The 27,435-nt window shown below is 36.7% G+C and overlaps 1 protein-coding gene across 7 annotated transcripts; it reads right to left on the bottom strand.

Annotated features, from left to right (window-relative positions):
• On the bottom strand, window positions 1–27,235 carry LOC109225521 (vacuolar protein sorting-associated protein 8 homolog). 7 transcript variants are annotated; one of them, XM_019390216.1, is made up of 22 exons: window positions 26,924–27,235; window positions 26,370–26,432; window positions 25,501–25,560; window positions 17,582–19,099; window positions 16,951–17,262; window positions 16,706–16,864; window positions 16,477–16,570; window positions 16,225–16,385; window positions 15,465–16,098; window positions 14,430–14,494; window positions 14,171–14,272; window positions 13,339–13,481; window positions 13,095–13,150; window positions 9,967–10,628; window positions 9,684–9,874; window positions 9,232–9,526; window positions 7,073–7,342; window positions 6,885–6,994; window positions 6,116–6,425; window positions 4,824–5,231; window positions 4,469–4,709; window positions 4,020–4,392 (listed from the first exon to the last, which is right to left on the bottom strand). In XM_019390216.1, the coding sequence occupies exons 4-22, from the start codon at window positions 19,037–19,039 to the stop codon at window positions 4,367–4,369; spliced, it is 5,697 nt and encodes a 1,898-aa protein (XP_019245761.1). In that variant the 5' UTR covers window positions 19,040–19,099; window positions 25,501–25,560; window positions 26,370–26,432; window positions 26,924–27,235; the 3' UTR covers window positions 4,020–4,366. The 7 variants fall into 7 exon arrangements, with proteins under 7 accessions (XP_019245763.1, XP_019245762.1, XP_019245761.1 ...); XM_019390218.1 differs by lacking the exons at window positions 25,501–25,560; window positions 26,370–26,432; window positions 26,924–27,235 and adding exons at window positions 1–973; window positions 21,619–22,030 and having other exon boundaries at window positions 4,342–4,392; XM_019390217.1 differs by lacking the exons at window positions 25,501–25,560; window positions 26,370–26,432; window positions 26,924–27,235 and adding exons at window positions 1–973; window positions 21,619–22,030 and having other exon boundaries at window positions 4,347–4,392.

Genomic DNA, 27,435 nt, shown 5'->3' with positions numbered 1-27,435 from the left:
TGATGATGAACTCGTCCAATTTTAGCACAGTAACAGATCAAAGTAATCAAAGCTGCCTAACTATTATATATGGCTCACAAAAGAAAACTTATTCGCACCTATTGTACACCAAAATATATCATGTATATTTACATGCATTTTTACCACTTAACAGTATTTAATTCAGACGCATTCTTATTTTAATTTTATCACTTAACCATGGTGACAAGGGCTAAGTGCAGCAATAGCCACTTCAAAAGAACGGCTGTGAAAAAGATATCCAGCATTTGCAATGTGTTGAAAATTGCCAAACACGAAAAACTCTTCTACTGCTTCTTCCGCTGTACCTTCTTCTTCCCTCTTCTTTTTATTCTTCTTCTACTTTCTTCTTTCTTTCAAACTTCAAAACATCAAACTTTCTCACAGAGCTACTTACAGTTTCACACAGACAAAGTTCGCTTTACTCCAAGAAAGCTCACGGGAAAAAAAGAGACTGAAACCAGTCCAATAACTTTTTTGCGGTGGTAATTCCAGGATCTGTTCAACCAAGTTGTTATGGATACTTACTTGGTGTCGCAAGGATGCAACAGAAAATAATCAGAAACAGGAGAAGTTCTCTAGTAAAAGCACTAACCGAGTAACAAATGTTCACACCATGAGTTTTTTCTCGTCACAAGCTAGATTCACATTTACTCCCACTAAACCTTCTCGATGACAGATCCGTCTGCCTCCATTGTTTATCATAACAGCGTCACAAAACACATAAAAACCACTGATACACCCATCATTGAATACACTACTCCACCTATATAATGTCCTGAAGTTCGAACTTCGGGACACTCAATTCGACGAGTGGCCTGAAGTTCAATTGTAGAGTTGGAGATTAATTCAAGTAGAAGAACCTTCCTAGCCTTCACGTAAAGCCACTGCTTCCACAGTTTTCATTAATATCCTGCGTTGACTGATCTGAATCCTTAAAGGTCACCTTCTCCAACTATATAAAAATAAGAAGAAACGGAAATGCCTCAAAATCATTATCGGTTAAATGTTACTGAGAAATGGGGAAAAAACACAAGTCCATCTTTTTCTTTTCCACTTTTCCTGACCTAAGCTGCGTTATCATCTCAAGTTTGCTGTTTTTCTAGTGATTTTCCAATATTACACATGCCAACTGAGTTTATATCAGAAGAAAGAATTTGCCTCTTTTCCATGAAGGGAAAGAGAAGCATGGGAAACTTTACAAGGATGAGGAAGAGGAAGAAGTGAGGTTGGTAAGTTTAGAAGGGATGTGAAGTACATAGTAGAAATAGGCCGAGGAAGAGGAAGAAGTGAGGTTGGTAAGTTTAGAAGGGATGTAAAGTATATAGTAGAAAAGGAAAAAGGTCATATTTACCCTTCGACTTTCAAATATTATTCGTATTTACCCTCCGTTTCACTATTCGACTATAAAAACTACAATTGTATACTTTGGTCCAAGTATACCCCTTGTCCATTAAATAATCCGGTCCCAGCCTAAAAATAGACACGGAGGGCTAGACATTTATTTAAAGGACCCATTCATGTTGCCCAAATCAACACCCAAAATTTCCATAACCCGACCCATTACCTCCCTTAAAATACTCTCTTAACCCAGCCCATTAATTCAAACAAAAAAACAAGTAAAAGCAAAAAGCAAATTTGAATTTGATCATAAGCCCAAACTCGAACAATTTCAAAATGACAAAACAAATCCCCATTAATCCACTTCTTCAAAAAACTCTTTCTCCATTTCACAGTTCAACACACCCTCTTTGCAACCACCCACGCTGACGCACCAACACCTTCTCCAGCAGAATAAAGCAAAAAGCATTTCAATTCAACCATTTGGTTTCTGCATAACTCAAGTTGAAAATTTTTGTGAAAATCTTGATATGAAAGCCTTAAGATTTTTAGGACATTGAACTCATCATTATCTTCAAATCCAAGCAAAATCCATTTCAATTCAACCATTTTTCTTTGCCTTTACCCATCCCAACCTCAACAAGACCACCCCACAAGCACTAGTCTTTCTTCCTCTGAAGAAGATGACATGTCCTTCTTAGACTTCGACAGTTTTCAGTACGATGTGGTGGATGTTGAATTAAATGATGTTAATTCAGAAAACAATGTAAGCTGCAGCTCCACTTGGGACGAGAAATGTAGGGAAAGAGTGAAAAGCTAAAGTCTTTCGTGAAGAAGACCCTTCTTCGGTGATTAAATGGGTTCAAATGGGTCGGGTTATGGGAATTTTGGGTGTTGATTTGGGCAAAATGAAAGGGTCCTTTAAACTAATCCCTAGCACTCCACGTGTCTATTTTTAGGCCGGGACCAAATTATTTAACGGATAGGGGGTATATTTGGACCGAAGTATAACAGTAGGGGTTTTAATAGTGGAATAGTGAAACGGAGGATAATATTTGGAAGTAGAGGGGTAATATGACCCTTTTCCAAAAACAACTCAACGACAGGTAGGGGGTAATGTTGCACAGGTAAGTCGGGCCTTGGCCGGAACTCCGGACATCAGCGGATGGAGATATCACCACTAGAAGGATGGCGGTGTCACATAGCAAAATGTTCAATTATGTTTTCAGGTTCTGGACTTATGAAATGATCAACATCAACTATATATTGCTGCTTGGAAATAAGGCTGCCATATGGTATGTGAGTGATCAAAATCAACCAGTAAGATATAGAAATGTGACTACCTTCATAGAGAAAGGGTCTAGTGACGAATTCTATGTCCATGGATGGATGGATTTGGAATGAAATTGGCAAGTTCATTCAAGAGATGAAGTTGGATTGTACTGCAACGTGTAATGTGATTACTAGAAGTCATTCCAGAAAACTTTTAAAACTGCTATTTTCATATTCTTTCCTATAGGCTGTTTTCCGGCATCGTCCTTTACTTAAGCATCCCCACTGTTTTGAATTAGTTCAAATAGCACTAACTAGATTCTCGATCTCTGACTCACCCAAGATATTATCCTAGGAATAACTTGTCAAACATGTTAGCTAGAAGATTGTATTTCCTGCTGTTCTATCTTGATGTGCTAGCGTAGCTTAATTAAAAATTATTCTTCAAAAACATTTCATCCATTTCATATAATTAAATTATTGTTGCTTTTAGAAGCTTTATTTTTTCCTATGCTCAGGTTGGGAACAAAAATAGCAAAGGAAACCAGTAGAAGTCCAGCAATGGTAAGTTGTACCTGGTAAGTTGTCGGTACTGCTCTATCTACTGCAACTCGATATCCATATGCTTTTTACATTACATTCAAGATTTCCACTAATAATCTCACCGACCAAAATGATGAGCCCCCATCATCACCATAACAAGTGTCAAACATTTACTATGACTATTAAGCTCAAACTAACATCGAAAATGACATAAAAACAAACAAAGAAGTCCCATAAGGTGATTGTCATCCTCTCTTTTTGGAGTTCGTTTAGGTTTCAGGCAGTCCATTTCTCAATAGTGGAAGTGTTCTCACTACTCTGCGGTAGGGCCCAATGAAACTCATTGAAGATCCAACCATCCCTCTAAAGCTTGCATAATAGATCTTTATCGCTTCATTTAAATTTGAAACCCATTCAAGATCCAGCCATTTGCGTGGCAATATTTTTCCTAAAGCTTGCTATAGTAGATCTGTATGACTTAACGTGTCTTAATAGAATACCACTATTAGGATATAGTTCTCCTTATCTTTACCATTTAGTTCCTACATTATCCATCAAATTCAGTTGAATATAGGAGCTCGAAGATGCTTAGCTAAAATTTGTCTTGGCTAAGAGAGGTCATACGTTGAGAAGTCGATAATCATTCTGGTGAAATTGTTGTTACCAATTAACATATTAGTTCATGGTGTCGACGATAAGTATTTGTATTATCTTTCAGGGAACCTATTTTATTTTGACCAATTCAACATCTTAAAATTCAAATGCAATTAAAAATCTTAGTTCTCCTTTCTCAAAATTAGTTGATAGTATGTCCTCCCATCTGTTTACTGTTTGCTACCAAAATATCATCTATACCACTTCATTAGTGTTGAAAATTAGATAAAATTTTACAATTAACTTTGAGTTTATCTTAAAGGCTCACCGGAGAAACTTAATCAAATTCAAAAGCTGAGTTCAGTTCCAATTCATTTGTCCCCCTATCTCATAAATAAAATGGGGCAGATACCAAATGTACAGAGCAGACACATCCTAATATCCAACCTCAGGCTCAGTACTAGCCACAGTTTGTTCCTCTCGCCAATTCAATTTCTGCTATAACAACAAGCTTAATGAAGATAAACCCAGAAAATAATGATCAGATTAGTAGCTTCCAGAGAGGAAAATCACCTAACCTTGGCCGTCCATGAGCTGGTCACAGCTTAATGTTCTTCTCTTTTCCTACAGACATTTAAACAAGCTTTAGAAATTAGAGGTACACATCTAAGGATCAAGCATGTGCGAACAGCAATCTCACCAAATATGTTTGATTTTAGGGGGAATCTTAAAGATGATCCTTTAAGTTTTACATCTCTGAGATGCTTGCTCCTGCTGGGTTTCTCCATTTTTGGCAGACCATTGCTGCTTTCTCCAGCTGAGGGAACATTTCTTTTCTTAACCTTTTCATGGTACACAGCAGGTGGTGCAAGCCTCAACTGAGGAATATTCTCTATTTGCATTGACTGATGGTTCTTTTGAAGATTAAGCAGGAGGTCAAACTGTAAAAGTTTCACATGTGATCAGTGGAGCCTAAATTTTGGGGTGCGTGCAAGAGGGGGAAGCACATGGTAATATCAACCACACAATTATAACAAAGTGAAATATTTGCATACCCTTGAAATGGACTGGAGTCCATAGAAGTTGTCGATACCATCATTCTCATGGGGATGAAGAGCAGTCATCCCATGTGTTTGATGGGATTTTGATAGAGTCTTCACCAATCCATTCTCCACAAGCACGGATTTACTTCTCAACCTCTCTGAATTCTTTCTTGGCATACAAATAGGACATCCAGCTGAGTTGCCCTTGCATGAAGCTTCATTTCCCTGAGGTTCGCATTGGAGATGTACTGCATGACCACAACTGAAAATTTGAATGCTAGAAGCTGAGAAATCTTTTGTGAGGGGACAGTTACAAATGCAACATAGGAGGCTCCGCGGTGCAAATCCATGAGAAGCTCCTCTCTTAAGTAAGCTCAAGGAGGAATAAGTATCATCTTCGATCAATGATTTAGCAGTGTCCTGCAACAGAGTAGGGAAGTTGTCACTATGAAAATACTGCATGACAGCTTTGACTAAGAATCACAGAGTCATAGGTAGGTAAAGTTACTTTAAGAGTCCAGGTCTAAATCCTTTATCAGAAAAGAGTGGAGCCTTGAAGACCTAGACCTTATTTCCCCATCCCCCCCCACCCCACCCCCCATACCCCCCCACAAAAAAAAAAAGAAAGGAAAACCCTGAAAACCTTAACAGGATAAAATGGCAAGTGGCAAGTTTAATGCAGTGGTATTACTTTGCTGATATGAACAACTAATTCCACGGAAAATTACCATTTTTTTTTTCAAGTTAGCTGTTCTGATTAGAAGTCAGGATTGATGGTTCCGCCGCCTCTCAAGTTATTCAAACAAAGTACATCAAGTAGTGAAGCAAATCAGTTTTCCACATTGAGGTTTCTACATAGAAGTTAGAGATATTTTGAAATTGGGATCCAAGCAACAGAAAGAGTTACTTGCACAGGATGTCACTAACGCAAGAATACAACCTTTAAAATGAACAACAAAAAAGGAAGAAAACGGACTTCGATGGCTCATGCACAAGTGTACATTTATTATTTTTTCACCTTTCCATATTTCCATCAATTAATCAAAATCTTTGCTTGAGAGAACTCACAGGCTTGAAGGGTTTAACACATTGATTAGCATATGGGAATTCTTCTGCAACTAAATGAAGAAAAAGGTGTAGGCCAAAGGATATACATTGACACCAAACAACAAGGAAAACCCTATTTGAGTAAACATCACGAGCAATTTACATAGAGTAAACGAATGATGTTCAATGATAATCTTATTGACATGCCGTACTCACAAGATAGGAGAGATGAGGAAGAAACATAAAAGGAAACCTACCAAAATCCGCCTCTCAAAATCATATGTTCCAAGCATCCCCAGTATAGTAGGTTTAAAATCACCAAATTCCTGTGTCTCATTGTCTGAAAGAAGCTTTAGAATGATCCTTGGGAGGCTTACATATCCAATCATTCCTTCGACAATCTCTTTGATAAACACAGAAAGCAATTTCCTGAGGATGTGAGCATTTCTATGAGATTTTGATACCTTCCACTGAATTTTGCAAGCCTGCTGACCTTCTTGCATGCATTCTTCTTCTTTGTACCTTATTTTACTATGATCCTGTGAATCCATCAAAGGCTCACAAAAACTGTACCAGGAATAAAAAGAGGGAATCAATAAGCAGGTGATGTAAGGATCCTTTTTTTTTTTGAGAAGGTAACATTTATGTAAGGATCCATTTTTGTTCAGGCGATTTGAAATCCATTGGGTAAATGAAAAGATTATTATGGACAGAAAAAACATTAAGTAGTTAGATATTGTTAAAGACCTTGTTTCTATTTTCGATTTCAGTGAAATGGCTAAAAATGGAGATTACTAATTAAGAATCTTGATATTTTCACATAAAATAAGAGATCAATGTTCAGGTGCAAAGTTACCAACAGGAATACAAACCTGTCGAAGTAAATGAAAAATGGAACTAAAGATTTCAAGTGACCTGAAGGGAAGCAGTTGCCTCTTTCATTTGCAGCCCCGTTATAGTGAAACTGGGCGAACATGAATAGTAAAGGTAAGCAAGAAAATAAGCAAATAAAGGAAATTGGCTTACGAATCAAGCAATTGAAACCAGAGACTCTCTGCTTCATCAGGGTCCAATCGGGGGCTGTTTCTCTGGCACAGTCCAATACAAGTACGCAAAATATCTAGTATGTCAGTGACCTGCAAGAGAATAAGATGTTGAAGGACTAGACCTAACAGGACAAACCTTATCATAAAAGATTATTAGAGGAAACAAACCTCTTTCTTGCTTAAAATAGCTTTGAAATGCTCGGGAGCTGCATCACAGTGTTTACTTTCAACAGCAGTATCAAGCAGGATGAATTTTTCATTAAGTGAAGATATAACAAGCAAAAGGGCACTTCCAATGTCACCAACCCTTTCTAACAAGAAAGCAGCTGCATCTACAATTCCATACTCCTGGCACAAACGCAAGCAGCGTTCCACCCTATAGCTTTCAAAAGTCTCCAAAAATCCAAGGACTGACTTAGGCTCATACCTACATAACAGCTACACAAAAGAAATTGTATAAGGAAGATATTGGACTTATATGGCAGTATAAGACTAAACTGCATCTGCAGGACCTAAGTCATGCTTCACACTAAGGCTCTAAATGGAAGTGGCTTCTTTTTGACATGGAAAGAAGCAACTTTCATTAAAAGCCTTAGTTGTGAAGCATGAAGGTCCTGCAGAGCTCTATATTCTGAAGCAGACTTTTAAGAAAAGCTATATACTCTGGTCTTTACAACACACAGTCTGGTAGTTATTATCACTAACAGCAGGGGATTGTACCAAAACCGCTAGATTACTATATTTAGATGCAATAAAACACTGGCTGAGAATATAAAACTAAGATAGCTCTAAAGAAATAGGCTGACAAGTAGTCGATCATATCTGCTGGAGGCAAAAGAGAGGGTCCATGGAAAATACACCAGTTAGTTGTGGGATGAATTTAGCCAAAACACTCATTCAACATATGTCATAGTAAATATGCCAGGTTCTGGGAAGATAGATGGCTTAGAAATAACTCTTTAAAAGAGGAATTTCCAGCACCTATACCTTTTCCCCTCATCCCACATGCTGCTGTAAGTCATTGTAGAGTAGAAGGCAACTGGAACGTACTATTCAGAAGAAATATTCATGACAGGGAACTGGAGGAAGTAGTAAATCTTCTATCAAGGCTAGAAGTAACAGTCAACCCCCTCATGATGTAAGTTGGGGTGGAGTTGTGGTAACAGTGGTATTTTTATTGTGAAATGATGCTACTTCAATATGTCCAGCAGTAGCAGAGTCATAGAAGATTGACATGGAAGATAGTGTGGAAGGTCAAAAATCCTACCAAAATAGCTTGCTTCAGTTGGATAGCCTTATCTGGTTGTTGTTTAACACATGAAAATTTGATAAGAATCCTCTCAGCAGTAGATGCTATATGTGCCTATAGCATCTGACATGTCACCTCCTACTTCACTGTCAGATAGCGAGAGAGATATGAAGTATGTTCTTCTGCCTTTTGGGGTACACTGGCTAATGCCCTTTCAAATCAAAGAAGCCTACAGAAGTTGGAGGCAGTGGAAAGTAAGTCCATCCGGAAGATATGGCAGATGGTACCAGCTTGCACTTTTTGGTGCTTATGGACTGAAAGAAATTGCAGATGATTTGATGGTCCTTATAAAAAAATATTCTAAAACCTAGATGCCTTGTAAACGTTTTTTGCTGGTGTAGATTCCATGCTAATAATTTTTATCAGTTTTTTGACTTTGAGCTCCTTAGACCACATACAGCAAAGCACCATATAGGAGCTTTTCTCTTTTGCTCTCTGCTATAATTTTTAGCATCCTCTTGATGCATTTTCAGTGAAACTCCAATTACTTGATTAAAAAAAAAAGAGAGGAGGTATTCCATCAAGACAGGGCATATCAGGAGAAAAGTTCATGCTCGATAAGCTAAAGTTGAAGAAAAGAAAGTGAAGTAGAAAGGCTCTCTTACCTATATAGGATAAAGGGTAGACCTCTAATATGGAGCGTTTTTACCAATGTATGAGTACCAGACCAAAAAGTCAGTACGAAACAAACTTTTCTTCTATGTTTAGACAACATTTGACTGTTGCTCAGAACATCCGAAGGCAGCTTTTCTGATAATATGTTGAATTATTTTGCGGAAGGTACAGGATAGGAGTAAGGATGTGAATAAACAAGGGAGGGCGCCTAGGAAAGACTTGGCATTAGGACAGCACAAACAAGCACATAAGCCAAACTTATATATACAGGAGAGAGTGACAGAAGGCTGAAAATATGTAACTGTAATAAAAGCAAAATGTAACTTATATTCATGCGAAGGAGCAAAAGATGCCCCTGAACAAGTTTCGATGTACACATTACTCAGTTGAGAACAATACTCACCTCAATATAAAGCTCTGTCATTTCATCAGTTATGTGAATTGGATAATTCTGCAGGAGCTTAGGTAAGTCAGACAAGCTTTCCAGGTAGACTTCAGAGGACATAACTCTCTTGCTTCCACGAAAGTCTGAAGCATTATCTTTTCTTAGAGAAGAGAAGTTTAGGGTGCCTGTTGAATGAACTTCAATGAGCGTCTTCAGATAAAGGAAAAGACTTTCAGGATTAGACCGCAGCTGAGACAAAATGTAATCCTTCTCCTCTCCTAAATGATTGACAATCAGAAAAAAGGTTCCTTCCCTGCAGAATACCAAAATTAGCAAAGATATTCAATTACCATGTGATTCTCCTTTAAAATAATAGGTTAAATAACTTGTCCCTTGCATAGAATTGAACTTCATCTCATGAAAATCCAGCTTGACTATGAAGGACAAGCTTTATGGAATTGTATAGCAACCTGTTCAACTTGAGTAGATCTGGGATTCGAGAAATGACTGCTGATCTAAAAGCATCAGATTCTTTGCCTCTCGGTTGCCGCAACATGCCATCAATAAATACGAAAGCAAGAATAGGCTCATCAACAGCTTTCATATAACTGTCCAAAGCAGAAAGATACTGATGTCGGATGGCATGAATTAAGCCGCAGACCTAAAATAATAAGCATGTCCTCTTAAATAAATGGAATTAGATGATACATGATAGAAGAGAAAGGAAAAGAAACAGTTAACAACGAAAAGTACCTGATGCAGTTGACCCCTCTCACATAAATTCAGTAAGTAATGTGCATCCCAATCTTCCTCTGGCAGAACTTCTAACAGTGCAGTCAGTTGCTTCTGTCTTCTGTTGAAGGTTTCAACAATCCGCCCAGACACATTGGGGTAAGTTTCGTTCCCCAGTGTTAGGTACTCAAGAATTTGACGAAGGGTATCTTTTGAAACCGTAGCTTTTTCAAAGGTAATAAAAAAGGAAATAAAATCTAATATGTACTCAATATCTTTCTTTGTAGGCCAAATGTCGGTACATCTTTCGTCTTTACGGTTAAAAGAACCACCAGTTTGGAAATAACTCATATCAAGAATGGCAGCAAGAACATCTACTACTTTCTGAACTAAGTTTTCGCCTTCAATAGCTAAAATGTCTATTTCAGTTGTTTCCGTCTTTAAATTAGCTGGATTCCATGCTGGACTGAAACTTTCGTTTCCACCTTCTACAAATGCATATCGGAAAACATCTAAGGTGGCCTCTGTGTCGAGCTCTAACAGAGAGAGCAGGTTTGGGTGCGGTCCACTGTATGGTAAGCACATTGCTGTAGAAGAATTTGGAGAACTCGCTTCCTCCAACAAAAATTGCACAAGCTCTCTTTTAAGAGACGGCACACGTGTGGGAGGGAGAGTTCCACGCCCTGCAACACAGTTCATCATCAATTGCTTGAGGCTAAACACAAAAAGCACAGCTAAGTAAAAGATAGCGTGTGAAAGTACCACAGGAAGGTCCACACAAGAAGCAGAGAGAAGTGGTGGAAGACAACTCCAGCATGCATATGGTGGACGATATGGAGGGAAAGAAATGCAAGATGCTATGAAGGAAGCGGTAATTTAATACAGAAAATCAAAATGAATTATATATTTCTGTTTCACTTGGTGTAAAGAAAGCTTTTTAGAAGATGCTCAACCTTTAATAGAGATTATTGAGTCCTTGTAAGATGAACAACGACACATCTTTTTAATGTTTTGTATTGCAAATATGGCTCCTGCACAGCCTTTGTGCTGTTTTTCAATACACTTTTCTCATATAGAAAAAACGGAAAAGGGTCATATATGCCAGCGAACTATGCGAATTATGACGGATATGCCCGTCGTTAATAGTTTGGCACAGATATGCCCAATCCGTCCAATACTTGCTCATTCATGCCCTTAGTTTAATGGAACCACTATTTTATCTTTCTTAAATAACTAATAACCGGACCCAACCAAAATCTGCTGACCCAATCTGTTAGGACCCGACCCACCATTATTTCAAAGATATTTTTTGATATATTATTTTTGTTTGATTGAGAAACTGTGTGATAATCATATTTATTTATTTGAGTAATTTGATAATCAAATTTTTTTTAGTTATACATCATTTTGGGAAGTAATCCTACTAAAAGTAACAATTGATATTTATTTATTATTTTAATGATATAATATTCGAATTAGTTGTGCTTTCTTCAATCATTTACCATCTATTTTTATTTTTCTCGGTGGTGCTTACTATGAAATAATATTTGTTATAAAATAATTAATTAATAAAAATGGAAAAGAAATACCACTGTTTTAACAGTGGTGCTTGTTATGAAATAATTTATTAATAAAAATGGAAAAGAAGCACCACTGTTTTAACAATTTATTACTTATTCCATAACAAATTTGTAATGCAGAAAATAATCCAATAAACTAATAATCAATCATATAATGATCACTTATCTAAAAAAACCGGACCCATCAGGTTAAGTTATAGTGAATATGGAGTTATTTAATTTGTATTTGTATTGGTCAAAAATCCAAATAGATTGTGAGAAAAATAAAAATAGATGGTAAAGTGATTGAAGAAAGCACAAACTAGTTCGAATATTATATTATTAAAATAATAAAATAAATATCAAGTAGTACTTTTAGTAGGATTACTTCCCGAAATGATGTATAACAAAAAAAATCGATTATCAAATTACTCAAATAAATAAATATGATTATCACACAATTCTCAATCAAACAAAAATAATATATCAAAAAATATCTTTGAAATAAGGGTGGGTCAAGTCCTAACGGATCGGGTCAGCAGATTTTGGTTGGGTCCGGTTATTAATTAGTTAAGAAAAACAAAATAGTGGCTCTGTTAAACTAAGGGCATGAATGAGCAAGTATTGGACGGATTGGGCATATCTGTGTCAAACTATTAACGACGGGCATATCTATCCTAATTCGCATAGTTCACTGGCATATATGGCCCTTCTCCGGTAGAAAAAAAAAAGCAGAAATGCAGAATAGCTAAAAAATCCTTTTAATTAAAGTTTCATTATCTTCAGCATAAACTCCCCATCCCCACTCCTTGTTTCTCCCTTGGACAAGATCACGAAGTGCATATATCATTAGGAGATCTACTGTGCCAGTCTTCAAAGACTAAATATGAAAATAGAACAGGATATAGGCAATGCAACATGTCACGGTGGATATTGTGGGAAAATATGGAAATTGATTTTGAGAATAACCCCATATGTCTTGAGGGAATATTCCTCTCATCTTTTAACTTTCTCAAGATTCTCTAACACCTTCTTTATCCCATTTTTTACGTCCCCAAAATCTCTTGCTCCTATCCTTCAACTTCTCCGTGAACTACTATCAATCCAAAAACTTCTCCTTAAAGTACTTCAACTTCTTCAAACAAAAGAAACCAACACAACCATATACCAACCAAAGTAATTGTCACCTGGACGGCTCTGATGCTCACACAAACAAGGGAAACGTCAAATGCATTCAATTGCCCTTAAAATACGTGAAGCTGAATTTTTTAACATCACATGTGCATACAATATTTGACAGTTCCATATTTCTTTTAATCTAGCTCATTTCCTCAGTTGAACTAACCGTCAAATCTTTCAAATTTAACTGATATCACAAGAATCGACCACCACAATAGAGAAAAATAATAGAGTTGCTAGGAAGTGAAACCCAAAATATAACCCTTTTTCTTCTGTTATCAGTCTATTAAAGCAAGGAATAACTATCGGCAGTTTACTGTTCAAGCAAGCATAGAAAAAGAAGTTTATCAAGCGGTAAACCATCTCAAATTTAATTGTGTACAAGTTACATATAGCATACTGCAGACCAACCTGGAGGAAAAGCAAGACCTTGGAAGCAGTACTTGAGGTAAACGAGCATCTTATACCTGTTTCCACAAAGAAAGTGAAGTTTGTTTACTTGAAACACCAAGTACATTTCAAAAGATGTCAAAATATGGATGACACTTTAGGAATCGGATCACCTACTTTAGCAGAAATTTACATTAGATGGGGGCATTAAATTTGTAGAAGTTATGAGACATGTTCAAACAATTATACACATTTATCAACTTACCCAAGAGCAGTAGCACTTTCTCTTTTGCTATCTCGCAAAATTAAAAAGAGCTCTTCCAAAGGAGTCCTAAAATCATCAAGACCTTTGTTGAACAAGTAGATCAATGCACCATGCAGCCTATGCTCCCTGCATAGGCGAACAATCTACAAAGTAGATTAAAATTTAACAGTTAAAGTCCAACAAATCCACAGGAAAGAGAGAAAAAAACAATTGCAGATCAAGCCTATAATGCAAGCTCTATTTCATTCATGCAACTTTTTATATGCAATATTTTCCCTGTTTAAGGACAATCTCCTTTGCGCTTCTGTCTTATTAACCAAAACATTCATGACGGGCTAAGTTGCTCCGACACGGCAGTTTAGGTGCCGCATCCGTGCCGACACGACACTAGTATGGTTGTGGGCATGGGATCCGTACCGAATTTGGTCAAACAATTTTGGGTACTTTGATCACGACGGACGGAAAAATTCGAGACGAGATGCAATTTGATTCCTGAAATCAGGACCAAAACTAGGGTAAATTTGAAGAAAATAGCATATCTTATCTGGGAAATCAATCCATTACTTATCTATAATTTGAGAATAAAAAAGAAGTCCATACTTTACAAGCTATACGTAAGCATTCCACAAAATTTCTCATAATTTAGAGATTTTTTTATTTTTTTATTTTTTATTTTGAATTATTTTTAGCCGGATCCCCGTACCCATATCCATAACTAGGATCCGTATCCCCGAATCTTAGAATTTACATCTCGAAGGATCCTCACCCGTATCGGACACCCGCCCCTGTGTCCGAGCAACTTAAATGACGGGTATAAAACATGCAGCAATACCTGATTGAAATCCAGGGACAACATGTCCATGTGGAGGACACACTGTTCAACACGCTGTAACCAACCTTTAGTGCTGTAGTGCTCCACTAGTGCTTGCATTATCTTCAGCAATAACAGATCAAAGTAGATCAACAGCAATATTATAAACTTTCATAAATGAACCACAAAGCAAGTGTGCAACAGCGACACAGTAAAGTAATAAGACTGTAAAAAAAAACCCAATTCAAAAGTTCATCACAAATCAAAACCACGGAAATACCTCAGGTGGTAAAGATCCTAGCATGTCTTTCAAAATATATGGCTCCAGAAGCTCCAAAAAAGTATCTGTACATGAAAACATATAGTTTGAACAGACTATTAACTTCATCATGATAACACATGTTGCAAATTGAAGCAGAATAAGAAGAGTAAAAGCCCAGACTTCAATTAGGGGAACACGAATGGAATTAAAGGATTAAATAACAATCTGTTAAACGTCTCTATTCTAATACCTTTTCTAATAACAGTGGTGTCCAAACTAGCCTGAGCAGACCAACTAATCTTTCATGTACCTACTAACTCCCACCAGCACAACTCCACCAGCACAGGAACCGGTAACTTTGCCGGCTAAGTCTTAAGCAGATGAGAACCTCTGTCAGAAATTGAACTTTCAAGGTTGTCAGACCAGGGACTACTAGGCCAATCCGCTGGGGCTCCAATATGCATCAGTTTTCCTTATTTTTCTTATCCATATATAACTAGTTTCTGGAAAATTTGTTTTATACGGCCAGAAAAATGGATATTGTAGGTTTTCTAACATATTGGATGTCAGTTACTACAGAAAGCTATGTTGCGCGGACTCTCCAAAATGCTGCCACACCCGTGTCGGATCCTCCAAAAATGCATTACTTTTGGAGGATCCGACACACACCCAACGACATTTTTGGAGAGTCCGAGCAACATAGGCAGAAAGTTGAGTTCCAGAGTTTAGTAGGCAGGAGAGAGGAGGGGACTGGGGGAGAAAGAAAAAGTTACCAAACAGACGTGAAATAATTGTTCATTCAAACTATGGTTTGTCCCTTCGATTCAAACTCTCTGCTTAACAATATGCTCACCCTATTATAATCAGTTCCTCATAAATCGTTAACCTAGTTCATTCACTATGGTACTGGAGGCATCACCAATATTTTACAGTTTTGTTATGATAAGCAATTTTCTTTTTCATCAAGGAGGCATCAAACGCAGAAGCAAGCTTGCAAATAGTTGACATGAGACATACTGCAGGAAGTTGAAGTCTAAACACATTGCAACATACCCTTGTGATTCACAGCATCAAACTTCGGAAAAATTTCATCAAATAGAACATCAAGTCTCTTGATATGAAGACAGAATTCAACGGAAACACCACCAACCACAGTGTACTGCTCCTTAATATCAGGATCCACAAAGTCAGCGTCGTACTTAGATTCATTTGATTGGCCTGACTGCCCATGTTGGTTGCCAGATGCCACTGCTATGTAGGAGAATACCTCATCTACATATGACAGCAGCAACTGTACAAGATATGGTATAAGAGTCTTCTGAACATCATCCAAATTACTTGGAAGGTCAATAACTGCTTGTGCTCGACCATCATAAAGAGACATTGCCATGTTCAGCGCACTCGTCCAGTCACCTCCTTTATGCAAAACCTCTATTCGTTCCTTCCAGGAAAGAAGGCGTGAAACAACAAGCTGGGATGGCCGCAGAATGTACAACGTTGCCCCCCTGACACCTAAACAATTGTGATGCGCTTTCTCAGGGTTTCCAAAAGCATTGCTGAAGTAGGCATGGTATGACATGAGATCATCTCCACAAGATCCATCCATAGCGAAACTTCTCTGGTGGATCAAGTTCCCATCTTTTGAAAACAAACAAAGTCGTCCAGTTGCCGTGAGAATTACCAAAATCTGGACAAGTAAAAGACCCTTGTAATCTTTGTACTTCTGTCAAAAACTAAATGCAAGTACGCCACATATTGCAGATAAATGACAAAAAAAGTAAGTTCCTGATAAAGCACCAAGAAATTTATACACCTGTTCATCCAACCATGCCAGCCCAACTGCTGAGCTATCTGTAGTCCATTTCCAACAAACTTTTAGCTCTGATTTCACCAGCTTAGCCACCTGAACTCTTCGATCCCAAGCAATTGCAAGCAGTGAAACATTTTCTGATGTTTCAATGGACATACTTTCTGCTGCAAGAAAAACAATCTTAGCAAGCCTCAATGCAAAGTAACCATAGGCGAAATTCACACATAACAACTGAAGAAATAAGTGATCCCATACATTTCTTCCAAGCAGCATATGGCATTGAACCCTCCCTAACACCATCAGAGCGTGCAATTTTAGCATAAACTTTAAACGTGGGGCTTATTTTTGCCTGCAATAGACAATGAAACAATAGTCCTGAGCAAGAAGTAGGAATGAAGGTTAAACTGATCATTTAAAAAGATTTTGGGTTTTGAGGAGATTGTGAGGTCCTTCCAAGGAAATGAATCTTCTAAAAACTTCATACCACGAGAGCATATTGGTGTGTGCCAAATATGACCACACCTTCCTCAATCAAAGAAGGGTTGCCTCCATCTAGAGAAGCCATCATTGCACCTCCATAACTTTCACCAGATAGTAGTGGCACAGCACATATTGTAGTGCTATTGTTTTCCGTTAGTATTTCCTGATTAAATGTATTAAAGTATATTATTCAATCTAGCCATTCACGTTATTCATGTCAGTTGAGAAACATGAAAAGGATATTTTTACCTGTGACTTTGAAAGGGAGATCATGTTGATCAAGGGAAGCACTTTAAACCGGCTAAACTTAACTACACCTTTAGTATCACCGCTGAGCACATTAAACTGACGAGTAACTTGAGAATCCTGCCCTAAATATAAAAGGTGCACCACTGGAGCTTTATGTTCAGTGACAACTTTAAGCACAGAGGCCCTTTGCACATCCCATACAGTATAATGCCCATCACCATATCCTGCAAAGAGCAAGTCCCCTTGCTGATTAAAGCTCAAGGAAGTTACAGGGACTTGAGGTCTATCTCTCGGCAACCCAAAAATCAACATCTGAAATATATAGACATTTCTGCCATCAGAAAGAAACATATTTAATAATTCAGTAGCATCTAAAAGCTTTAACTTTAAGTAACAAGTAAATATACACAATACAGATACAGAGATTCTACAATAAGCAATGAGTAATTTCCTTCTCAGAAGTGCATATAGCTAAATATTTGTTAAATTAAATTCACATAAGTTCAAAGAAGAAAGAAAGAATAATATATTTTGGAATAGACCAATACTTTTTGTTGAAACCTAACTCAGAATGTGGTCAGTCACTGTAATAAGGTACTGGTGCACAGAGCTAATTAGCACAAAAACAAACCTTAGCATCCATGTCATCAGCATGATGTGGAGAGTATCTGCTTGGCATCACAAGAATCGATCCTCTGGACATTCCCACAGCAATGTAGTTGAGGTGAACAGCCAAGACCTGCGAAGATCCATGTTCTCGCCTGAAAGCTTGAGATAACAGGGTTTGACTAATAGTGTTGTTATCATCTACATCAAAGTAACCCAAGACATTAGAACCCCTATGAACTCCATCAAGCCTCATTGGTTGAGCAGCAGCACCCTCTTCCAAGTGCATAGCCGTGAAGGCCTGCTTCTTTTCAGCTTCCTCAGCCAATTCTAGGGGCTTCAAGGCAGAGTGATATTTTTTCAGAGGCGTTGTACTATCCCTCATACTTTCCCCTTGTAGAACTAACTCCTCAATGATACTTGCAGCATCATTTAGAGAATCGTTTTCATCTCCATGGGAACTGATATCCTCCTCTTTAGATTGAGAAATTACATTCTCAAGCTCATGTTTAGCACCATCCTTTTCAGTCGAATCTTCGTCAGAAAGACTTCCATAAACTGGAGAAGAGAGTATCTGATTTGTAGCAGCTTCTTCACTGCTATCAGCACTTGCAACATTATCTTCACCTCCAGATAAAGATTGAACTTGCCTATCTTCAATCTCATCCAACCCAGACCTCTCATTAAAAATCAAGTCTTTTTCAGTTCTAGTAGGAAATTCCACTAGAGTTCCAGTATAATTTGGAGCTTCCTTCAAATTACTTTTATTTGAAAATTCTTCCATCTCAGAAACATCATCTCCAGCAAAGCTCGTATTATCCTGACCTGCATCCACTGTAGAAACCTCCCTACTAGTCTCGTCCATATCACTTAGTTGAGCTTGAGCAGCTTGAAACTGATCCTTACTGTCAACTTCCAAGTCAATATTCTCAGAACCAATCTCGTGTAAAAACCCTGAGCGCCCAAACGTATTAAGATTTTTGTCCGAAACGTTGGTTTCATTACGGGTTGGAGGAGCTATGGAAGGCGATGCATCACTTTCCAAAGCCCTTTGCAACACTGCAGAGCTTGCTCTTCTGGATTTGATGGCTGCTGCACGAGGTGCAGGAATGGAGCGTGATGCAGCGACTGCCGCAGCCAAGGCATCCCCGGGCTTTGAATTTGATCTGATGACCCCGTTAAAAAATGGTGGCAACACACTCTGGCCTACCGGTGGTGAAGAAAATTCACTGGATTGTTTGCTACTAATTGACTCAGCTCTTGGCCCTGTAGATTGGGAAGACGAGTCTACAGAGCGACTGCGACGATCTAGATAATTGTGTCCATGTGCAGCAGATGGCGAAGAAGGAGGAGAAGGTGAAGAAGAAGAGGAGGAGGAGGAGTGGTTGAGGAGAATTTCATCAACAGTGCGATGATGTAGTAAGTGATCATCGTCGTCGTCATCAGCATGTGACTCCAAAAACGAATCGAGGTCAAGCTCCATTTCAAGTCTTCACTCACTACTGATTTTATCTATGATGCAAAACCAATTAGCTCTTTGCCCCTGTAAACAAGGTCCAATGAAAATAGTTTATGATAAAGGAGGTCTATACAAGGTAGAATGTCTAGAAGGCTATCGTAGGTGTAGAGTCTGAATAACTGAAGACCTCTACTTAAGTTAGGGACATAATTAGCTAGTATTTCAGAGACAACGAATATCTAAATTATGTGTATTATATGAACTCTGAATGAACACAAGTCAAAGGCTATATAACTTTTAAGTTGCAAAACATAAGTTGCTTAGTCGCAGGAGAAATTAAGGGAAACAAAATTTCAAAAAAGAAAGAAAAAACGCAAAGAGGAATCCAAATCTACAACCTGAAAAATCACTGCTCAGAACGACAAACCCGACACTAGAAACACATCAAAATCAAATAAAGAAGCCAACGAAATCTTATTCATTTCGAAGAGATTAACTTCTGCATTTAACAAAGCCAATAGCACTAGTAGGAAACAGAACAAGATAACAAGAGGGTTTTATAAAGGCAGCAAATTAGCACTTCAAATAAATAGGGAACACAAAAAATAACATTTTTGACAAGTAGGAAGCACAAAATAAAACATCAGAAACACAAAATAAAACAGATCACAATCCAAATTATCCATACATTAATTAAAACCTGCAATATTCTGTAGTTGGATAATATCACTAAAAGCACTATCTTTAGGCAGTGATACAAACTCAGTTAGGTGGTAATGGAACCCATATTTCATAATAGTGAACGATAAGAAATTTACAGAAAAGGCAATAACTTCCATTATATATATATATATATATATATATATATATATATGCTGAAGGAGTGGATCAGACTGCCGTACACCCTTAAAGAGGAGCTATTTACATGCTATTTCAGAGGCTACAATGCAGCCGTCTAAGCTTGGGACAGGATGAAACTGACCTTTCTGACAGAAAATTTTAATTCACTAATTGTTTAATTTTTTCCGAAGTAGTAGGACTAACTCTTATAACTACATTAGCCTATACAGTGTCCATTTTAACAGAGTCAAGAGATCCCACAATATCACCCAAAAACCCACTTGAGCCAAAGATTTCACATTTCAATGACATACTTGCATTGAATTAATATTGACTAGACTAAAACAGATTAAGCACTTCCTCCTCTCTTTTCTATTTATATTTTTTTTGCAGATTGACCATTTAAATGCTTGTCTCAAAAGACAAATACTTCAAGGAAATTTAAGTAGTATAATAGAACAATCAACTCAACGGACCCAAATGAAGCTAAATGGATACACAGATTCATTAAACGACCCCAACTAGTTTGGGATTAAAGCTTATTGCATAATTCACCACAATGGATTGCCAAATGCAGATTGCAGGGTATACCTCCAGTTGCCCCAGATGGAGAGCCTCTGATCATCCTCTTCTTCATCAAACTCATTACCATATCCAAAGTCCAAACTCCCATATCGTGATTAATTCTCGAAATCCCGAATTTGCACAAACGAACCATTAAAATTCTCTCTCAACAAACCCACCTTCCTTCTCCCACTTCGAATTCCTCTTAATCTCACTACATCCAAACCAAATTCAAATCTCCATTCACAAACAACTATCCACATGAATCAGTCCCAACAGCTACAGGAAATCCGAGCAAGTCCCATAAGCTGCAGAAGTTCCAACAGAGCAACAATGGTGACGGGTCCCACACCAAACACTGCGCCTCCCCGAAACGGAGCAGGACCCCCCCCCCCCTAGCCACTATCAAACCGAGATTTTTCCTTTTGTTATAAGCGATAAACAGCGATCACTATCATATAGAGTGTCAAAGGCTTAAATGGGAAAGGAGGTGGCTCGGTCAGCTGGACATTGGCGCCTAGTTTGAAGCCCGCGGGATTATGTAGAGTAGGGTTTTGGGGAATCAGAATCTAGGGGTTTGGATTTGAAGCTGAAAGGGCATCCAAGAATGGATGTACAGGATTCAATGGCGTGACATGAATCTAGGGTTTTGTGAGACATTGTAACTTCATGAATACACACACAGAGACTATGTAAGTTTATTTACACTTTCTTTTAGAACTCTACAGTTCGAATTAGCTTGAACACACCTCAATTAATCTATAAAAAACAGATGGGCTAACTTAGTATGTACATATAGATCATGTAGCTCAGTAAACTTGAATTAAGCAGAAATGTGTAGGGAAATTTGAATATGGATCAGTGAAGAACAAGAAGGAGAAGACCTCAAGTAGTAATTCAAAGCTAAAACCATTTACTATCATGTATAAACACAAAGAGCATTCCAATTGGACAAAAAGCACTCTCTTTTTTCTTTGAACCAAAACCCAGCAGTTGCCATTGAATACAAGAAAGGTTCGAAAAATCAAAAGATCAGGAATAAGACCAAAATCAATACTAAATACCAAAATTCCAATCATAAATTAACAAATACGAAATTAATTCTTCAAAATCCCAAAATCAAAAGTTAAAAAATGCTTCAATCAGAAAACCTAGCACGAATTCTACCATAGAACTAAGAAACTGAGGCATGAGATTACCTTGATTGGAAGAAGAACTCAGCTTTGGCCCAATTTGAAAGCTCTTCACTTTAGTGATTTTTAATACACACGAATCAAAGATAAATAGTACTCATAAATTGATTCTTCCTTCGGTTTATTTTCTAGAATAAGTAAGGAGAAGAGTATTGCCAAGTTGGAGAATAACAATGGGTATAAGTTTCGACCCGGTTCCTTCGCTAAGGTGATTTTTTTTTCCTTAACTGGTAATACCAAAATAATCTTATTTATCCTTAGTTGCGTACTTGCGTTTTTCTTTTTTTTTTTCCTTCAAATTTCAATATGTGAAAGGAAACAGAATTACTGAACTATGTGAAAAGAAAAAAGAAGAACAGAAATGGAATTTATCACGAATTCAGATTTAAGGGGGTAAAAATACACCATCCTTCAACCAAAACGAGGCGGACTTTCACAACTGAAATGGGTAGCCCCTCTCTGAAATGGGCCCTCCGTAGTTTCTTTAGCAACAATTTTCATAAATAACTATTGTTAAGTGGCTATTAATTTCTTATAGCTACTATATACATAATTACTTTTCGTAGCTACCTTGCAGTTGTTATGGTATTGTATTCGATATATTCGAGCTACTGTATTCATGAATACAGTAGCAAAAAATCGGCTAAAAAATAGGGCAATGCAGCTAGCAACCGATGTATTCATACCACTAGATGAGGCAGGCCCGCACTTGCGGGCCTAACGTTGCAAATTGTGAATAAGATTTTAGAACTGTTCAGATTTTATGTTATTTCTGTGTAGCTATGCATATTTCTTTTCCAAAGTGGGATGGTTATTTGCCTTCTTTTGCCCAACAAAAGACGCCAAATTGAAGAACTGCTATAACATAGAAAGGATTAACGAAATATTCACATTGCAAATAGGTAATCTCTTACGGTGATCAGAACCAAAATTGGAAGTTTACAACAACAAAGTGCAGGAAACATGTGATGGGTCAACTTCCCTGAAAAAATATAATCACTTGCTCAACATAATCTCAAGAGTTTAATGATTTTCTTTTGGTAGGTAATACAAAGTTTTTTTGCACATTAAACTAAAGAAATGCAGGTCGGAATTGTATTTCATACATTTTTGAGATGTTCTTTATATTCTTGCCCATCCAACTGTGGTGACTTCTATAAATCCAAGAGCATGCAATAAAGATAAGAAATAATGGTACATGGAAGAAAAAATGGACTTCAGCTTCCTCTAAGCACACGTAACATCTTAAGCATATGATTTCACCAGCATGTGGGAGGTTTGCTCGAGTTAGGTCATTATGACATGTAGTTCACTCCAAAAAAATTAACTCTGGTGTGCTTTGCTCTGCCAAATACACCTCCAAGTTCTTATTCCAAATGAGTCAGTAGTTTTTGAAAAGAACAGATAACAGGACTTCATCAACTGAGAAAAAATTGTAGGTACTTCTATTCCGTATAACAGAATTAGGCTCACTACATCACTACGTAGAGGGGCTGACTGCTTCAAGAATTTCTGTAAGAGAGGAAGTTCTTTCTATTCTCTGTTTACTGCAGTTTCTCTTGAACGCAAGCTCCCACCCTAATTAATCTTGCATCGAGCAATGGTTCCATCTAGATCTACAACCATTTCTTGTAACAAGATCAATAAGTAATTATGGATTAAAAAAAATCCATCTCAGCAACAATTCCATGTAAGAATGGTTTTACACTTTATGTCTGAAAGGATAAAATTTAGAAGATTCTCACTACTGTATAACATAGAAACATGTAAAGCTGTAAAGTTGAAAGTAAAACTGAAAGAGAGAGTTCTTAGTACATAAAAAGAGATAAAAGGTTGAATAAATAAATACAGAATACTTTTCTATATAAAAGGAAGGACCAGAAGCATGAGGGACGATTAAAACAAGAGATACATGATATGACCAATCAGATGACAAAGAAGTGCAGATAAAGAAATTGTAAAGCAAGAAATAACCAAATCCAGGTTTTAAGAAAGAAGCTTTTGCAGCATTACATTAGATGCAGAAAATAGGTTATGTCAAATATATAGAAGCACTTATCAAAATTAAGAATGAATGCCAAAAATACGTAACCGCTCTCAACCCTGCACTTCAAGAAGGAAAAGATGCAAATGCAGCTTGTATAACTTGGAAATAGTAGTTAAAAGAGGATTTTCCCTTCGTTTGATTGAAACGAAGGATCTAAGATTTGAGAAATACAGTCTTTTGTAAATTTTGCCTACATTTGTTAAGTCCACATTTGACAAAAGTTTGTAGTACTTGCAATGTTTACCAATTTAGACAACTGAATTTTTTTTAAGAAGTCACAAGTTCATTTATAAATTAAACAACAACACAATTCATGAAGTATGAAGTGAATCTCCAGTTGAGCTAGACGAAAACCACACAAAGCATAACTGATCCAGAAATAAAAGCATTTCTCTGAAGGCACCAAATAGCAAAGAATGGTAGAAAAATAGAGTAGACAACAATAAGCTCCTTCAAGAAAAAAAATAAGGAAAAGGCATTTCCTCCTATTTTTTTAATGGGTAATCATCCCCTAAACGGATATTTTTGACAATGCCATACCAAGAAATTAGTAGTGTGTATTTTCAATGCTTTTCCTTGAAGAGAAAAAGATACAAAAGGGAAAAAGAAGAAGATAGAAAGAGCTTTAAGGAAGATAACTGTGATTGTTTCTGTTCTTCGACACCCCGGGGATAGAAAGTTATCTATGAAACTCATTTAAAGATACTTGAAAAATATTGTAAAACGAAGAAAAAAATGCCATGTAGATAAGAGCTTAAAATAATAGATAGGCTTAAAATAAAAGCTAAGGAGAAAGCTTTTTAGACAGACTTGTAAGTCAGCCAAGCAAAGTGCCACACAAATAATATTAAGAGAGTTTTCCTTAGATTGTTGCTATTCACAATCTACCTCAAATTAGAAAGGATACAAAATCTTGAAATCAAGCATAAAGTTTTTTTTTCCTTTGAAGTATTAAGAATTCCAAAACACTTCTTAACATTATAAATTGGGAAATATAAACTGAATTCCTATCAAATCATAGTTTGGCAACCTCAAGTTTCATGACAAAAGTTGCTTCACACTCAAATACAAAGATTCCTGGTGTACTACACTTTTTTTCATATGGAAACTTGGTCTTTGTATCTAAATATTAAAGTGTTTCCGTCTACACACAAACATAAAAAAAAATTGTAGAATATCTTAGCTTATGTGCTTAATTTCTAGCATCGTATCCAAATTTTAGTTATTTCATTTTGAAACGGGGAGGGCTTTGTAGGAATTGGGAGAAAGTTAAAATCTGCCAATAATAGACATTTTAGAAATCAGAAAGAATGCTAACTTTTCTGTTATAGTTAAAATTTAGTAAAATATCTATCTACAAATAAACCTATGAAAAAAAATTGTTGTAGGGTTGGTACAGTGAAGTACTATACATTGCATCGGCATGAAGCCATAATTAAAGCAATATTTACTTTCACATGCGATAAAAGAAATAAATTACCCTCCAAATATGGTTAAAGACCTAAAACAAAGATACTACATGATGTCTTGCTTGTAGAATGGCGACAGGATGACTAAAATAACACAATTATATTAGTACAATAATAACAAATACCACAATTATATTAGTACAATAATAACAAATACGATCGATTCATTTTACCAAGCTGACATCTTAATATTGCACAAACACATTACACAGTGCATCAGATAGCATGAATATGTGCAGCTATCTATTTAGGATCATAAAGTATTTTCTAACATTACAGAAAGGAAAAGAGGAGATAGTACGTATTTCTTCTTGAAACATAAAGAAGTAAACAAAGATTTCCATTTTTATTCTGCTAAGCTTCAAAATTTACCTTAGCAACTCTTATCCCAGCACGGTTCTACAAGAATAAATATAGCGGCGTCCTTGATGCCTGCAACAAAAATATTTCAGCTAATTACTCGTTTAAAATGACCAAAGCCTTTAATCCGTCAAAAGATAAAGGAGACAAAAAAATATTAAAACTAAAGAGCACTTTAATGGAATTCAGCACACACTCGCAAATCATTTATAAAGACCACAGCCTCTCATGTCTCAAAGATAATGGACACTAAATAAAAAAGATTCAACCTAGAGCTAACAGTAAGCACTTTTCTTCTTTCTCATGATTCAAGAGCTTAGTCCATTTCATTTTAGGATGATATGTCAATTGAACATTGCAGTGGATAAAACTAACAGCGGGCTAAATGTAAACGTTTGTTAAATGTTGTCTGATTAAAATCTCCATATGGTCAGTGTTTTCAACCATGTCACTACAGTATTGATGAACAAATTCCCATATCAACATGTTCAAATTCAACATAGAGAGTTAGTTCCAGAATTTGTCACATGCGTGTCTTAGGAAATCAAGTAAAAGTCATTATATGATGTTTAATAACCCAATGAGGTTAGACTTATAGCAAGGTATATGTCGCACCTCTAGACAGCATTACACCATAAGACATTAGAAGAAGTCATCAAAGGTTTCATTAGCAAACTTAACATATTTAGCAACCTATAATGTGGGTCCAATGTAAAAAAAAACAGAGAACAAGAAAAAAAGAAAAAAAGAAAGAAAGCAATAGAGGTAGTCCTAGATAAATACATTAGAACAAAATCAAGGAAAGCAGCATTCATGTTACGTGGATTGCCAGTATAACTATTGATCGTTCTAGTAAGCCACACTAATGAAAAGATATTTACCTCTAAGATGCAGGATATCACTTGTTTTGATGGTATACACCAAGTGCATGGGAAATGTAAGTCCTGTAAATACAAAGAGTAGTTAAAAACATTCATAGGCACATTCATATAATACTAAAAGATTGAAGAACACATGTCAACAAATATTCATATCTTTGCATAGATTACATAAATTATGATGTTCAACTATACCACATCCATTAACTACTCGTCATCAGAGCTCAAGTATTCATTCCATTTCGGATAAGATTTAAGCATGTCACATGTGTCCAATAAAGACTGGAAATTTTTATAGGGTTTTTAATGAAAATATATGAGAAATATCCAGAGACTACACACTTTGATTTCTAATCTAAGAATACCTTAAGGTGAGAAACCTAAAAAATTTACCACTAAATCAACTAAGCAACCTGAAGAACATAAAAAAGCACCGAAGAAAGTTGAGAAACACTCCAAAACAGAGAGATGACACTTATAAGAAGCGAACGAGATTACGAGAACCCTAAAATTGAGCAATAAATGTATCACCAGAGAACAAAGGCTAAAAGGGATACCTAATGAGCACCGGATATTTGAAGAGAGTGACATGAAATTCAGCAACATTTGTTTCCCTAAAATTCAGTCTTGCACAATACCAGACATTATTTGCCTAATTATAATCAAAAATTCGCAAAGTAGTCTGAAATTCCATAAATTGCACATGACCTAGAAGCTATTTTACCCAAAATAAGACTGTCACCAATTCTCTCTTTTTTTTTTAGAATATGGAATGAACAAGGACATAGAAGAGAAAATGAACGGATATACTAAGAGAGCAGTGCTTCAGAAAGGGAGAGATCTAGAGTTTGTGTCAGATATATTGTGAAGGAAATAAAGGAGCGGTTTTACACCTAAAAGAACAATGGCAGAGCAAAATGTCATTTATGCCCTTGGTGGACCATCAAGCCTTTTCTATATAATAGAAATAGAAATGTATTCACGAATAGAACCTAATAATAGGTCTCCCCAGTTATTTAATAATAGAAAGTTGCTAATTTAATTGGAAACACTCCTAATATAACTCACC

Source organism: Nicotiana attenuata, chromosome 5, assembly GCF_001879085.1.
Source record: "Nicotiana attenuata strain UT chromosome 5, NIATTr2, whole genome shotgun sequence".
In the NCBI taxonomy this organism is placed as follows: domain Eukaryota; kingdom Viridiplantae; phylum Streptophyta; class Magnoliopsida; order Solanales; family Solanaceae; genus Nicotiana; species Nicotiana attenuata.
The sequence above is the reverse complement of the archived record's forward strand: the minus strand, read 5'-3'. Positions and strand labels throughout refer to the sequence as shown.